Below are 14,371 nucleotides of genomic sequence, written 5' to 3' on the forward strand. Positions count from 1 at the left end.
ATGCTTACTCTCTTTCATCTTAAGACCTACCACATAGTTTTGGCCTGAATATTCTCTCTGATAACCCTTACTCATTCACTGCATAAATGAATTCACCTTTTGGCTTAACTCCCATTATTTCTGTGCATAGATCAGTACCTGTCATATAATGAGTACTTAATAATATTTGTAGGATGAATTAAAGAAATATTGGCTATACTTTTTATCTCTTAGATCATCTTCCTCAAAATAACTGTTTTTCTTTTGATTGTACTAATTACAGAGTCCTGGCCCAAAGGGAATGTGAAAATCTTCCTTCTTAAAGTCTGACTATGAGATGTGGACTAGGCCTAGAATATATTCCAAAGCTGCCTTTTTAGCTACATAGCAGAGAGGTCTGGCCATTGCAGCTTCAGAAGAGAGAATATTGTCCTCATCTAAATCAGGACAGGACACCACTGAATTCTACAACTTGAAATGCAAAGGCTATAGGGAGCGTTTATTCTGTTTGTCCTCCACCAGTTTTACAAGTATGGAAATTGAGGTTTAGAGGGAAAGAGCTTGGCCCAGGTCAACCAGGCAATCAGTGGAGGAGTTAGGATTAGAACAAGCTCTCAGGATAGTGCTTCTTTCTGCCCCACTCAGCCTTGAGCTCAAACTGAAAAATATCAGGAATACTGAAAGGGAAGGAGAAGTGATTTATGACATGTCAATATCACATAATTAAAAAAAAATAATGCTTTAAGATATAATATTGGTCTTGACATATCTTTAAAAATATTAATTTTAATAGATATCTGAAAGGACTTTCATGACATAGACCATAGGTGTTACCCTGGGCTGGAGCAGTTGTCTTGCAGCTCTCAACATGCAGTCATGCAAAATCCTAAATAACACTGCCAGTCTCTATGTGGTGGTTCACAGAGGATTGCCTTGGACCTTCGGCAACATCTTTGCCATATATCTTTGGAAGTTCTGGTCCTAAGAAGTTTGTCTTGATAAATGAAAGCTCTGGTCACAGTCAAAATAAAAGGACCAGGGATATTTTTTTTTGGAAAGTAAGGGAAGCCATCATCTGATATTGAAATTGAAAAGGAAAGTCTCAGTGGAGATGCTCTTGGCTCCTGACTTCTGTTAGTGTATGGGGGCTTCTCCAGAGGTGGGTACCAACTGCATTCCCTTACTCAGTTCTGATATTGTGACCAGTGGCATGCATTGGTGAGGTGGTAGCTGGGTGCCACCTGGAGTGGCAAAAAGTTATTACGGAGCAGAAGGACACATCAGAACTGGACATATCCATGCTGGAGTGTCCTCACTGCGGCCCAGGGGCAGTGGCTTCCTTACTGGTAGCTTCACCTACATTTCGTGTTGAGCTAGATGTGCTCATGTTGACTTGATCACTAAGGCCTCTAGTAACACTGTCATAGGATGGCGGGAAAGATGTAGCAGATGCAGTTTCAGATTTGTCTGGGAGCACACAATTTTCATTTCCCATGAATGCAACAAAGCCTTCATCTGGGAGTGACACAGCCTCCTCCTCATCCCTGAGCACACCTGGAGGATTGGAGATTGTCTTAGAGCGGTGTAGCACATAGCTCCGATAGGCCTTTTGAATGATAGTGGCTGAAATGTCTTCTTGCTTCCACCGGAGGGTAGTGGCTATTGGTTCATAGGATGCTTTTGAAAGATTAGTTGCCATAAACTTCTCCTCCATATTTGCCTTCAGAGAATCCAGCTCCCCAGATTCTCCCAGAACATTCTTGGTGAAGGCAAAAAGAATGTCCAAACAATGGATCTTATCGCCAGGGACCAAAGGCAGGTCCATCTGGATTAATATATTCCGATTGGGTTTTGGGATTCGCAGAGGGCCAGAGAGGGTATCTGCAAAGTCTGAGAGGGCAGAAAAGGTAATAAACTGGGTGGCCTCGGGGTCGAACTTCTCCCAAGTCTCATAGAACATGTCAAAGTCATCCTCATTCAGAGGCTCAGTGCTCTCCTCTGTGGCCACATTGAAGTTCTCCAGAATCACTGCGATGTACATGTTGACCACAATGAGGAAGGAGATGATGATGTAGGTGGTGAAGAAAATGATGCCCACAGCGGGGCTCCCGCAGTTCCCTCTGGTGCCATTGTTATTGGGCATATTGGGGTCGCAGTAGGGGGGCCCCGTGTTGAGGATGGGGCTGAGAAGACCATCCCAGCCGGCCGACGTGGTGATCTGGAAGAGGCACAGCATGCTGTTGGCGAAGGTCTGGAAGTTGAACATGTCATCGATGCCAGCTTCCCACTTGACGTGGGGGAAGCTGGCCATGCCGAAGATGGAGTAGATGAACATGACGAGGAAGAGCAGCAGCCCGATGTTGAAGAGGGCGGGCAGGGACATCATAAGGGCAAAGAGCAGCGTGCGGATCCCCTTGGCTGCTCTGATTAGCCTGAGGATGCGGCCAATTCGGGCCAGGCGGATGACTCGGAAGAGCGTTGGGGAGAAGTAATTTTCAAGTGATGTAAGAATTGCAGAAAACACCAGGCCTTTAAAGGAGAGAGGAAATGATCTAATTAGTACTTCCAACCATGAGCCCTGACACAGTTGGCTGTGATCACACCCTTCATCTCTGCTCCATATGGACCTCCACGTGAGCATCTGTATTTAAGAACTCTGGGCCCTCTCAGCCTGACACAGTGGTTGGCATAGAGTAGGGGTTCAGTAAGTGTTCATTACACAAATCCTTTCTTCCTCAAGTAAGTCTCACCCTTCCTACCATGTTCTTGTCTTTCTCTCCATCCAGAATATCGCCATAGTCAATCTCCATGGTTAAAACCTTATCTTCTGAAGCCTAGTTCAGCTGGAAGCGATTGTACCATATTCCATACACACACTGTCCTTTGTCTGTTTCTGTCTATGACACAGACCCTGTTCTTCCCTGAGAATTTAGCCTTTGAGTCATGCCTTTTCCCCCCATCCTGATCCCGTGCTCTGTGAAGGCCAGGACCCCCTATGATTCATCTCCCTATCTCCTACTGTGAAGATTAACTCAGTTCCTGGCACATGGTCCTGGGGATAATTGTACAGAGGCTGGTATTAATTATAAGAGGGCCTGAGGAGTTGGGCAACTTGGTGACAGCTAAAGCAGAGTGGCTTTCAATGGCCAGCTGTCTGTATAATGGTTTTTATTTATTTCTTTCATTTCCAGCTGCGTTCAAACTCTGTCAGGGCCTGGAGATGGGCTTGTTTAAGGTCAGTTACAGCCTCCCACCCCAACCATGAACAATGTTGGAAAGCTGAGGAATGCATACATCTCCCTATCTGGTATCTAACTTGATTTGTGAAACTTCATCTTGGGAACTGCAGAGGCCTGCTGGGACCGCCGAAGATTAGGCAAGGCCTTTAGGTAAGACCGAATTCAGAACCTCTGAGGACAGAAGTCGAGGGGTGTGTTAGCAAGCTCTTTCCTTGCTAAGGTTCCCTTGACCCTCTTCTACTTGCCTTTTGCCATAGAAACATGAGTAGTCACAATATTGCGTTGGAAGGAGGAAAGAAATGGGAGGAGACTTGGGATATAATTATAATTTAGATTATAAAAACTTTATGAAAGCCTATCTCCTAAAGTCTACTTTAACTGGGACATTATTCCATAGTGTGGGTTACATTATATGTCTATATAATCTCCTAAAATTCTGCCAGCCAACTGGTCTACATCTACTTTGAGGGAGAATGAATATTTCTACTTGTAACGATTAGATACTCAATACAGGTTTTGCTGGTGGAAAGGAAGAAAGGGAGAGAGGAAAGGAGGGTAGAAGAATGGACAGGTGGAATCTGTCTTTCATTTGCTTTCTAGCTGTCTCTGAGTGATCTCTGCCCAGGGAATGGTGGTGTTGCATAGGTTATAGGAGCTGGTAGCTAAGGTGTCCACATTACAGAACTGAGTTCTTTGAGTATATTTTATTTCTATAATACTAATACGGGAAGTCATATAAGCAAACTCCTTTCTCTAATATAAAATCAAAATGGCCTTTAGAATCTGTCGATTTGGAAGACAAACACAAAATAAACCTCCAACAAAAAACAGCAGCAACCAGAAAATAAACAAAAACCAAAAATAAATTGACCTCCCCCTGAAACAACCCTAAATAAACCCAACGCTGTTTCAGCACCAGGATAGGGCGATTGATTAAATGCTGCCAAGTTGTATTTAGATACTATTAGCCTTTGATAGTAAATCAATGGAAAATTAAATCTACAGCTATGCCTAGACATGAAAAGTAAGCAGGTCATGATATAATAGGTCAGGATGTATTTATAAAGCAAAATAAAGCTGGTGTGCTGATATCTGGCCTTTATAGGGCCAAACTTTGGCTAAACCACAGAAAGGCCAGGGGCAGTCTTTTAGTTGTTGGTGGGAGGCTGCTTGTACGTTAGAACATTAGCCTGGTTCAAGTTCGGTTCTGCCTTTTACAAACTGTATGACCTTGAATCTCTGAGGTTCAATTTCAAATGTATAAAATGAAGATAATAGCACTTCTTCACAGGGCTGCTATGAAGATTCATGGAGCCCAGCCTAGTGCTCTGAACTCAGCAAGCACTCAATTATGGCTACTCCATTCCCTACTGAATAGAGTTAGCCTCTGACTACTCATTTTCTCTGAACACTTTGGCTCCCAAATATTGGGCTTATCATTCAACAACAACCAGATTAGACCATAATAGCATTGATCTCTTGGCATTGATCCCTTGACTTTTCTATCACTCATATTCCCTAAGTAGATAGTTATATAGAGATTTAATTCCAGGCCCTTGACTACAAACCTCCTTTGAACAATCTCTTCCTAGACTTTCCTCACTCAGCTGGCAACCCACCTCCTTTTCCAAAAAGGATTTTATGACTCACTTCACATCACACCACCCACTCTTTGATTTGAAGATCATAAAAAGAAGGCCCACTGGAGACTCCATCATCTTAGGTGTTTTGGAGGAACTATTGTTCCCTATCAGCCCCCATCTGGTGATGGCTGTGTACACAGTAGGTGCCTGAAGACCCTTCATGACTGCATGGAGAAGGCCAGTGGAAACTCTCCATTTCACTGAGAGGCCCAGGGACATTTAAAATCTGCTGCTTTTGGAAGGCAGCAAATACTGGGCTCCTTTAACATACAGCGTGTTAAAAAAATTTGTCAATCTGGTGACAGCCAGAGTGGAGGGGGATTGGAGGTCTGAAAGAAAGGAGTGAAGGGTAAAAGAAGTACAAATTAGTAGTTCATAGATGGTCACAGGGATGGGGAGCACAGCATAGGGAATGCCGATAGCATTAATGTAATGGCTAGGTGGAGAGCCAAAAGAAAGAAAGGGCAATTAGGGAGATTGTCTTATAAACTATATAAATGTCTAACTGATGTACTGTATACTTGAAACTAAAAAAACCAAACAAACATAAAAACACCGAATATAAAACAAAATAGTTTGTCAATGGTCCCTTTGGTTTTGAAAGAACAGCCAAAACAACCCAAGCAGAGGCTGGGCTTCCCCACCACGTGTGATGCCCACTTACTCCCAATGGAGAGGACCACGACGATGAGGTCAAACACATTCCACCCGTTGGTAAAGAAGTACTGCCTCAAGGCGAACATCTTCATGACACACTCTCCCGTGAAGACGGCCACGAAGAACTGGTTGATTTTGTTAAGGATTTTTGTCTTTTCTTCGCTCTGATCATCAGTCTCTACCATCATGGTGATCATGTTGAGGCAGATGAGGACCATGATAATGATGTCAAAAGTCTGTTTGGTCACAATGTCAAAGACGAAGCCCTGGTACTTGTTCTGTGGAAACAAGAGATAGTACACCAGGGTCTTTAGGCCAACATAAACCAGGCATCTGGAGAGGCTGTGGCTCTCCATAGATGGCTTTTAAAGTCTGTCTCTTTTGTCTCCCTCACACTCCACAACTAAACAGAAACCAACTCCTGTCCAACCTCTCACTCTTAGTTGATTCTACCTCATTGCTTCAATTCAAGTTCTCGTCACCTGTTGGGCCCCACGAAGTCAGCAGGCACTTTGTCCTTGTCCATGCTCTTTTCTCCATTGGCAATGCCCTTCCAGCCCATCTCTTGGCTATCTAAATCCCAATAGTCTCGAGTGATCTATCATTTGTAAGCCCCACTTCCTCCAGGGAGTTCTCCTTAAACATATCACACTACATTACTCCATCTCTTCCTCGGATTCCCATGCTCCTTACAGTCAGTCTTGAGTTCTAGCATTCCATGTATGCTTCTCTTTTTTTCTACTAGACAGTGAGCTCTTTGAGGATAAGGACCAGGTCTTATTTAACTTTGTGTTCCTGTAGTGCCTTGCATATAGCAAGAGTTCAAGAACTGCTTGAAAAATTATTGATTCAAGGGTATAGTTAAGTATGAAGGTGCAACTGATTTCTGCAAATGTTCTCTTTATTCCTGGGGCTATGAAGATGTCTAAGCAAATGCAGGTACAGGGCATGGGGTCAGATTTTGGTCATTTGCATTCTCAGAGAGAGGCAGAGTGGCCTGGGTGACCAACAGATCATTTCCATGTGACTATATTTATGGTGTTTTTAAAAAGTTCCTAGTATGGCCCTCTAGTCTTTTTCATGGTCTTAACATCATACTGTTCTGTGACTCCTTGATCTGAACTCCATCCTTTAACCCCTCACCTTCTCCCGAGCTCTGAGGAGCTTTGGTCGACAAACATCTCCTGTTACTCAGTGGCTGCTTATTCTCTCTCCCTCTATGTACTCCTGGGCTAGGAGGTAGGCTTAAGATCCTTCTTGTTCCCCACTGTCACTTCTAGACCTTTGCTCTTCTTGTGTCTTGTAAAACTCTTCTTCTTTGAAGCCTGTGTCATCTAGCTTGTCCACCTCCACCTCCCCTTCATTGCTGCCACTTACAACCTCTTGGTCCCTCTGCTTCATTACTGATGAGTGAGGCTCTTGACCACACTTGGACACTCTTGGCTATTATATCTGGATTTTTTAGCTAAATCTCTAATGACCTAGTTTTTCTAACTTAAAGAAAAATCTTCTTGAAACTTACATCTTCCTCCAGTTACCAGCCTACTTCTCTCCCCACTTGCACAGCAAAATTTCTTGAAAGAATTGTATGTAATCATTCTTTCCCATTTACTCCTCAATCCACTCTAGCATAGCTTTTGTCCCCATCCTACCAATAAAATTGTTCTTGCTAAGATCACCAATGACCTCCATAATGCTAACACCAAGGACACTTGTTTGGCATTGCTTACCAACTCCTCCACCTTGAAACTCTCCCTTCTTGATTTTCATCATGTCTTATTTTCCTGGTTCTTTTTTTAACTTTATGGATTTTTTTTTTTTTTTTTTAGTATTCTTTACCTAACCTTTAGGTGTTAGAGTTCCTTAAGGTTTAGTCCTAGGTACCCTTTGCTTTTTAATTTCATTCTTTCTCCCTTGGCAATTTCTCAAGCCTGTGAATTAATATATGTGTGATTTTTGCTGATTATTTCCCAGAGCCACTAAACTATAATCTCTGTGAGGGCAGGACGTCGTCTGTCTTGCTCACTGCTCTATCCCCAGTATCTGCATAGTACCTGGCACTTGATAGATGCTCAATAAATAGATGAATGAATGGGTGACAGCTCTGTTACCTACACCTCAAATAAAATTATAAAACTACTCCACTAGAGTTGGATTACATTTAATTCTGTACAATAGGCACTTACTGAATGTGTACTATGTGCAGGGCTCTACAGGTGTGGCTGTGAGGGAAGAAGAGAAGAAGTTATTAGGAATTTCCACCAGGGAGCTCCTCGGAGCTGCAAAGCAGGCTGAGGGGGTGAAGGGCTGTGATAGAGGCTGGTTTCTACTTTCTGCTTCATGATGGAGATGAGTTGCTACTCTATGGGTCAGAGCAGAGAATCAGACCCAAGTGGGCCTGGCTCAGCGTGTAACTACTGGCTTACATCATTCCTGGAGTGGGGAGGGGTATTACTGGGCCACTAATACCTTTCATTTCATCACTAAAAATAGTGAAAAAAAAAAAGACCCATTCATGGCCACATGACTTCTAATTAAAATGGGCAACAACATTGCTAAGTTACAGGCATCAAATTTGTCCTGGATATTCAGATGCTGGGGAATGGAGCAGCTTGCTGGCTGTCTTGGCTTCGCCTATTGGAAGGGATCACACCTTTGCAACCCACAGCACTCTAAGAGATGATGAAGTGGATTACTGATAATGTGATATTATAGAGCCTATTATTTTTCTATAAAGTGGAGTATGTGAAACCTGCTTTTAGTGATTTCTACTGTAGGGAATGCTACAGAATAAAATTTTTCATTCTTGTGGAAGTCTTAGTCTTTGCTATGGATGAGGCATAAGATTTAAAACCTGGGCTTCACCAGAGGTGAGGAGCAGTATGTCTGCGCATGCGTTGGAGGTCCCTATGTCGTCCACGTGGGCTGTGCCATGACATGGCACCCATGCAACTGTGGGGCAGAACTGTGCCCATGCTGTGCTTATCTAATCAGCCTGTCCTGTTGGGACCCTTAAGAGAAGAAAGTGAGCATTTTAGTGCCAATAACCTGGCAAAAAGGAAGCTGGACTTAGGAAGGTGAGTTTTAGGTGGCAGAGGAAATTTCTCTTTTTCTTTGGGTTTCTTTCTTGGCTCTGGACTTTGAAAAAGACAGGTGATCAGGCTTGTGCCACTGGGTGGTAGGATGCCAAGATGTTGCCTGCCTTATGGATGCCAGCCAGGAGCTGGGATGGGCTAAGGCCTGAGGGCCCTGGAGGTCAGCCACATGCAGTTTCTGCTTGAGCCCTACTCTGCTAGTTTTCCTTTGACATCCCTACGACTTCAAAGTCTTGCTTGAATGTTTTGGCCTTGCCGAACTACGCTAAGGGGAACAAAGGAAAGAGTGTTTGCTATGCTTGGACCAGAATTTCGAGGAGAGAGCCTTGCTCTTCCACTAAAGCTAGTAAAGTATTGATAATTATCAATACCTTCCCCTCCCCACCCCTCCCCCACACACATCTCCCATCATAAATGATGATAAATATCAGGAACACAGTTGGGCTATTTTCCTTATTCATATGAAGGATGTCCCCCAGTGCCAACCTTGGAGGTTCTTGGTTGTGGCTTAATTAGAATTTTGTTGCAGGTTTTCCAGCCCAACCATCAACCTATTGTAGTGCCTGAAATTCTAGCATCAGGTTCCTACCTTTGTATTAAGACACTGTCCTCTCTAGGGCCCCCTTTTGAAATGCAGCCCACCCTGTTCCAGGGAAACTTTCCTCTTTTAGAGGAGGAAGCTCTGGTGGCCTGTGGAATTGGTTGGTGACAGTGAAGAAGCTGAGATGTTACAGAGAGATTGAGTAGAATGTAGGGGAAGGTTTCAAAAACCATCACGATTTTGCCAAGAGTCGTCCCTAGCATAGAGCTCTTAGTGTCTGGTTCGAATGTGGATTCGACATTAGTCTAGTCACCAGTGAAGGCCAGCATGGACTCAGCTGTTTGTTTCTCAGTAAATCCGAGGATCCTCCTCCTATAGCTTTCAATTTGACTAATTGGCTGGGCTCAGCCTTTTATCTACATATTTTAATTTTGAGTCCATTCCTGCCCATTGGACTGGTTGACAGAAGGATACTCGATAAAACTTAAGGACTTTCCCGCAGGCTCACCTAACCCCAGTTATCTTGATCTCATGTGGGATTTGGGAGGAAACTTCTGCCCCTACAGAGATCTGAACATCCTAACACTTCCCATTATAACATTTCTTTTCAGAATTGATAATAGTAAATAATATATGACCTCTGTTTCTAAGTCAAGTGTGTCAAAAGTCATAACATTTTCCTCCTCCTATAAATGTTTTCAAGATTCTCTGTTCATGAAGTTTTCAGTAACTTATGCAAATCCCATGCCTTGGTTTAGAAATTCTAGTGCCTAGGCCAACAGGATGTATGTCTCTCTAAGTCATTTAGGAAAAGGCCTGTTTCTTTGTTGAAGGTCCTTAGTCTCTGCTCTTTCGTGGGGAAGGGCTAATGGGATTGTACCATGGGCAGTGTCTGTAGTTTTCTTCATAAATGTTGCATCTTAACCACAGAAAAGTTGTGTAAAGGGACAAGATACCCATTCCATTCACTAGAGTGGATGGCTCAGAAATTCTTTGAAGAGGTTCAGCTGCACATTTTCAACATAGCAACATCCCCCCGCCCAAACCTGTTCATCCACTTCCATCAGGGGCCAGTCAGGGGTCTGATTTTTCCACCTTCTGACAGAGACCTGAGAAGAATTTAGATGATAGATCTCATGTATGGTTTGAGTGCTGCATTTAATAGGAGAATAAAGGGGCATGTCTCTTAGGATCTTTGTAAATAAAGAAATAAAAGTGGAGCATGACCCTAAGTTTCAGTCGATCTTTAAGCATTAGAGTGGGATAATTTTTGGTTGCTGTCGTGCCACCTGACCATGACCTTGACCAGCCCAGGATCCCAGGGGTTTGGGTTTCGGCCCTTTCCCCTCTGTCTACAAGAAGGCCTGGGTGGAATGTAGGGTAGGCTGGAAATACATTGCGATCTACATTATGTTGCATAATCACACAAATGTTTTATCTCAGGGCTCTAACCACTCTACTGTCACTTAGCCTAATCTGCTCTCAATCCTGTGCTTGAACCCTAAAACTGTTGGAGAACTCAGTACTTCCCTAGATGGTTCTATCTGGAGTAATTGTAGAAGATATGTTCACTCCAGAAGATCAGAGTTGCTTCTTGTAGACTTCTCGATCCTCATTACCCTCATCTTTAAACTCCACTCAGACCTATGCCTATGCTGGGCAGAGGTCACTGTCCAGCACAGGCATAGGCTGTCAGGTTGGATTCCCAGACATCTTCTTTTGCAGGGAAGCTCTGGGGGCTCACCAGGGGCCGGGGAATGGGCTTCTGGGGCTTCTTGGAGCCCAGTTTCTTCATGGCATTGTAGTACTTCTTCTGCTCCTCTGTCATGAAGATGTCCTGGCCCCCTAAGTATAGGAGAGGATAACATACATCACTGTTATTAAAGCAACAGGAACCCCCAGGGATACCCAAATCATAGCATGCTGGAGGGGAAGGACATCTCAACTTTATTCCCACTCTGCAGAAAGACAGGCCAAAGCCAGGATCAAGCAGTGTCTGGCCCAGATGCCATAGCTAGTGACAGAGCAGATGAGACTGAACCCCAGCTCTGACTCACTACCTGAGTCTCTGGAGCAAAGCCTGTTCCTTGTCTCTAGGAACCCAGAAATGCTGCATGGACGGATGTGGAGAGAGTTTGGAAACAGGACCCAAGGAGAAGGTCTGTATCAGTTCAAATCTGAACCTTGAATCCAACCTGCTCATTCCAGTCAAATCCACTGGGCTTCTAGAACCACACTTCCAGGAGCAAGAGCTTCCCTCAGGGATTGCTGGCATAAAGACCCTGGGACCCAGCCCCTTGACTCCTTCCTGGAGAGGAGGAGCTGAGGACAGGCATTGCCTTATCCAAGGGTCCTTGGAGAATGCTTGATTGGTTCTCTTAAGGCCCTGTCAGTTGCACTGCCCTCTGTGGTTATAGAGTTCACTGAAGATGCTTTCCTCCCTTAGCACTGGATGTTAGTTTTCTTTAGGGATGCTTTAAATCTCCTTTATTCAGTCTCTCACCTTTTAATTCCTGATATAATTTGAAAGCCTCCGATTTCAATAGCATGTTTGTATAAATTAGTCACTGCAAATGCTGGGGAAATGGGTTGAGATCTGTAGGGTTTGAGGGGAGATTTCAGAAAATTTGTGGACACAGAGGACTTCTTGAGAGAAATATCTCTGTGGGGGCAGGGGCAGAGGGTTAGCGAGTACTGAGTGGAGCCACACTGAGAATTCTGGGCCAGAAGCAAACAGTTTGTTGCCCCAGCTTGATCACAGGGAAATCTCACTCTATTCCCTAACATGGCCAGCTCCATGCCTGGACCTAGGTTTCCTCAGCTGTAAAATGGAGAAAGTATTGAGTGGATGATCACAAAGGCCCCAGGGCACCAATGACACTGGTCAGTGTTTCAGCTGTCTTGCTGAGCCCCTCTTGGGCTCCTGAAGACCTGTCCTGCCTCTTCTCATCTTCGGAATCCTGGCTGAGGACTTCCTACAGGTGGGATGCCAACCCCACTAAATATGTAATCTAAACTATAACAGTGACACTTTTTCTCTAGTGACGATTGAGTGCTCAGCCCTAAATGAGGTGCTTTTAATACAGGATTGTATTTACCTCTCACCAAAATTGTGTGAGTAGGTATTAATAATCCCATGGAAGGCATAAAAAAACTGAGACTCAAAGATGTTTTAAAAACTGCCAGGAAGTGGCTGAGTTGGGAATGCAAACCCAGGCTTGCATGATGCCAAAACCAATGCTGTGCTCTCAGTGCTGTGCTGTGATTTCTCCATGTGATCCTTTCCCGGATCTCAGTGTATACAAATCCGGAATGGTGCCCTATCTGCCTCATGGAGGGCATTAAATGAAAGGATAGCATGAAAGCATTTTATACCTTTAATAAAAATATGAGAGGTTATCTGGGATTGGGCTCCTGTTCATCAGAGTCAGCACCCATGGAAGCAAGGGTCATCTTCCCTATCCCGAAGAATGTTGAGATTCTGTCTACACTGGGGCTCTGGCCATTCCTGCAGTGTCCTGACTCAGTGCTCTGGATGTCAGGGCTCCATACAGAGGCAGCAAGTGCTGGAGCCCTTTCTTTCCTTGTTGATACTTCTCAAGGGGTCACTTGGGACACGACCAACACACCTGGTTCCAGCTAGGAGGACCACAGCACTCCGGGAGAGAGGATGGGGGCCTATGGCGGGGGCAATGCTAATACAGAGAAGTACTACTCTTCCAGCAGCTGCCCCAGACACGAAACAGAAGTGAGGATCACAATCAGGGGGCAGAGGTCAGTGTTGGTGTCAAAGGTCAAAACTGGGCTCCCAGTCAGGCACAAAAGGCTATGAATAGCTTTGGCTTTAGTCTTTAGGGACAGGAAATATAGAATTGGCCACTACTGCAGAAACAAAACCCGAGCCCCACTTATCTTTTTTTTCTGTTGATTAAAGTTGTCAATTATGACCCCAACAAAGAGATTGAGGGTGAAGAAGCCTCCGAAAATGATGAAGATGACGAAGTACAAGTACATGTACACGTTGTTCTCCCACTTGGGCTGCAAGTTCACCTGTGAGCAGACAAGAGGGGAGGAGGGTGCTGTTTTAGTTTGTGTTCACCCCAAAAGCCAACCCCAAGATGAGGACCTGGGTGCAGATGCTTTATTTGGGAGATGATCCCAGGAAGCAGGAGTGAGGGAGGAGAAGGGTAAGCAGGAATAGGAGAAAAGCAAGCGAAAGGGGGTGCTGTGAAGCAGCCTTCACTGTGGGCAATTGGCATGCCATCCTGTTGGGCCCTTCTAGGGAACTTTACCTCCAAGGGACAGGGAAGCAGGAGCATTTATCTACAGACTCCCAAAACTTGTCCGTGAGGGTTGCCCTTGGGGACCTTACACCCCTCACCCTTGGGGGAGGAGCTGCTGAACAAGCTCGGAGGCACTGAAAAAAGTCACGTCTCGGACAGAGAATCAGAAACACAGCACGTGAGTGAACTCAGAGGTGGCCTGAGGGGATACGGAGCAGGGCAACAACAGTGTCCACCACAGTGCGAATGGGTCCCTAATCTTTTTGGCACCAGGGACCCCTGCTCCTATGAGAATCTAATGCTTGATGATCTGAGATGGAGCTGAGGCGGTGATGCTAGCTCTGGGGAGCGGCTGCAGATACAGATGAAGCTTTACTTTCTTGCCCGCCACTCACTCCTGCTGTATGGCCCAGTTCCTAACAGGCCTCCGACAAGTATTGGTCCATGGCCTGGGAGTTAGAGACCCCTGTTCAACACTATCTATCTCCTCCACTTGGCTGCCACGATAGGACCTGAAATTCTATCTCATTGCTTCAGTTGTTCTTGCCATCGCCCCAGCTCCCACCTCTGCCCAGGGAGTGCCCTTACACACAGTTCTTTATCTGATACTTTCCTCAGTGGTGAGCAGAGGAAGAGCTTGAGAAGCCTGAGGAGTGTGTATAGAAAGGGAACAGGCTTGGTTAGCTTTAAATATCCAACAGAGGGACAGCTGGACACTGCTCCTGAGAGGGATAGTGCCAGGCTGCTGGGGGGTCTCCTCTTCTGGTACTAAGGTCTCCTCTTCTGGTACTACCAGTTCGGATACACTGATGAGGGCAGGACACACGGAGGGGAAGACAGGAGCCTGAGACTCACCCCTCGGGAATCGACAGCCGCATACATGATGTCCATCCAGCCTTTAAATGTTGCCTAGAAACAAGGAGCAGAGGCTGCT

The 14,371-nt window shown here is 45.0% G+C and overlaps 1 protein-coding gene across 1 annotated transcript in view; it reads right to left on the minus strand.

Moving 5' to 3' along the window:
* Positions 1-1,291: 1,291 nt before the first annotated feature.
* SCN10A (sodium voltage-gated channel alpha subunit 10) overlaps positions 1,292-14,371 on the minus strand; it is a 135,469-nt gene continuing 122,389 nt past the window's right edge. The window contains exons 24-28 of the mRNA XM_023527552.1: positions 14,293-14,346; positions 13,067-13,204; positions 10,899-11,003; positions 5,526-5,796; positions 1,292-2,508 (exon numbers count right to left, since the gene is read on the minus strand). Coding sequence (XP_023383320.1) covers positions 1,292-2,508; positions 5,526-5,796; positions 10,899-11,003; positions 13,067-13,204; positions 14,293-14,346 — 1,785 coding nt within the window. The remainder of the gene's footprint in view (positions 2,509-5,525; positions 5,797-10,898; positions 11,004-13,066; positions 13,205-14,292; positions 14,347-14,371) is intronic.

Source organism: Pteropus vampyrus, unplaced genomic scaffold, assembly GCF_000151845.1.
Source record: "Pteropus vampyrus isolate Shadow unplaced genomic scaffold, Pvam_2.0 Scaffold1, whole genome shotgun sequence".
Lineage (NCBI taxonomy): Eukaryota > Metazoa > Chordata > Mammalia > Chiroptera > Pteropodidae > Pteropus > Pteropus vampyrus.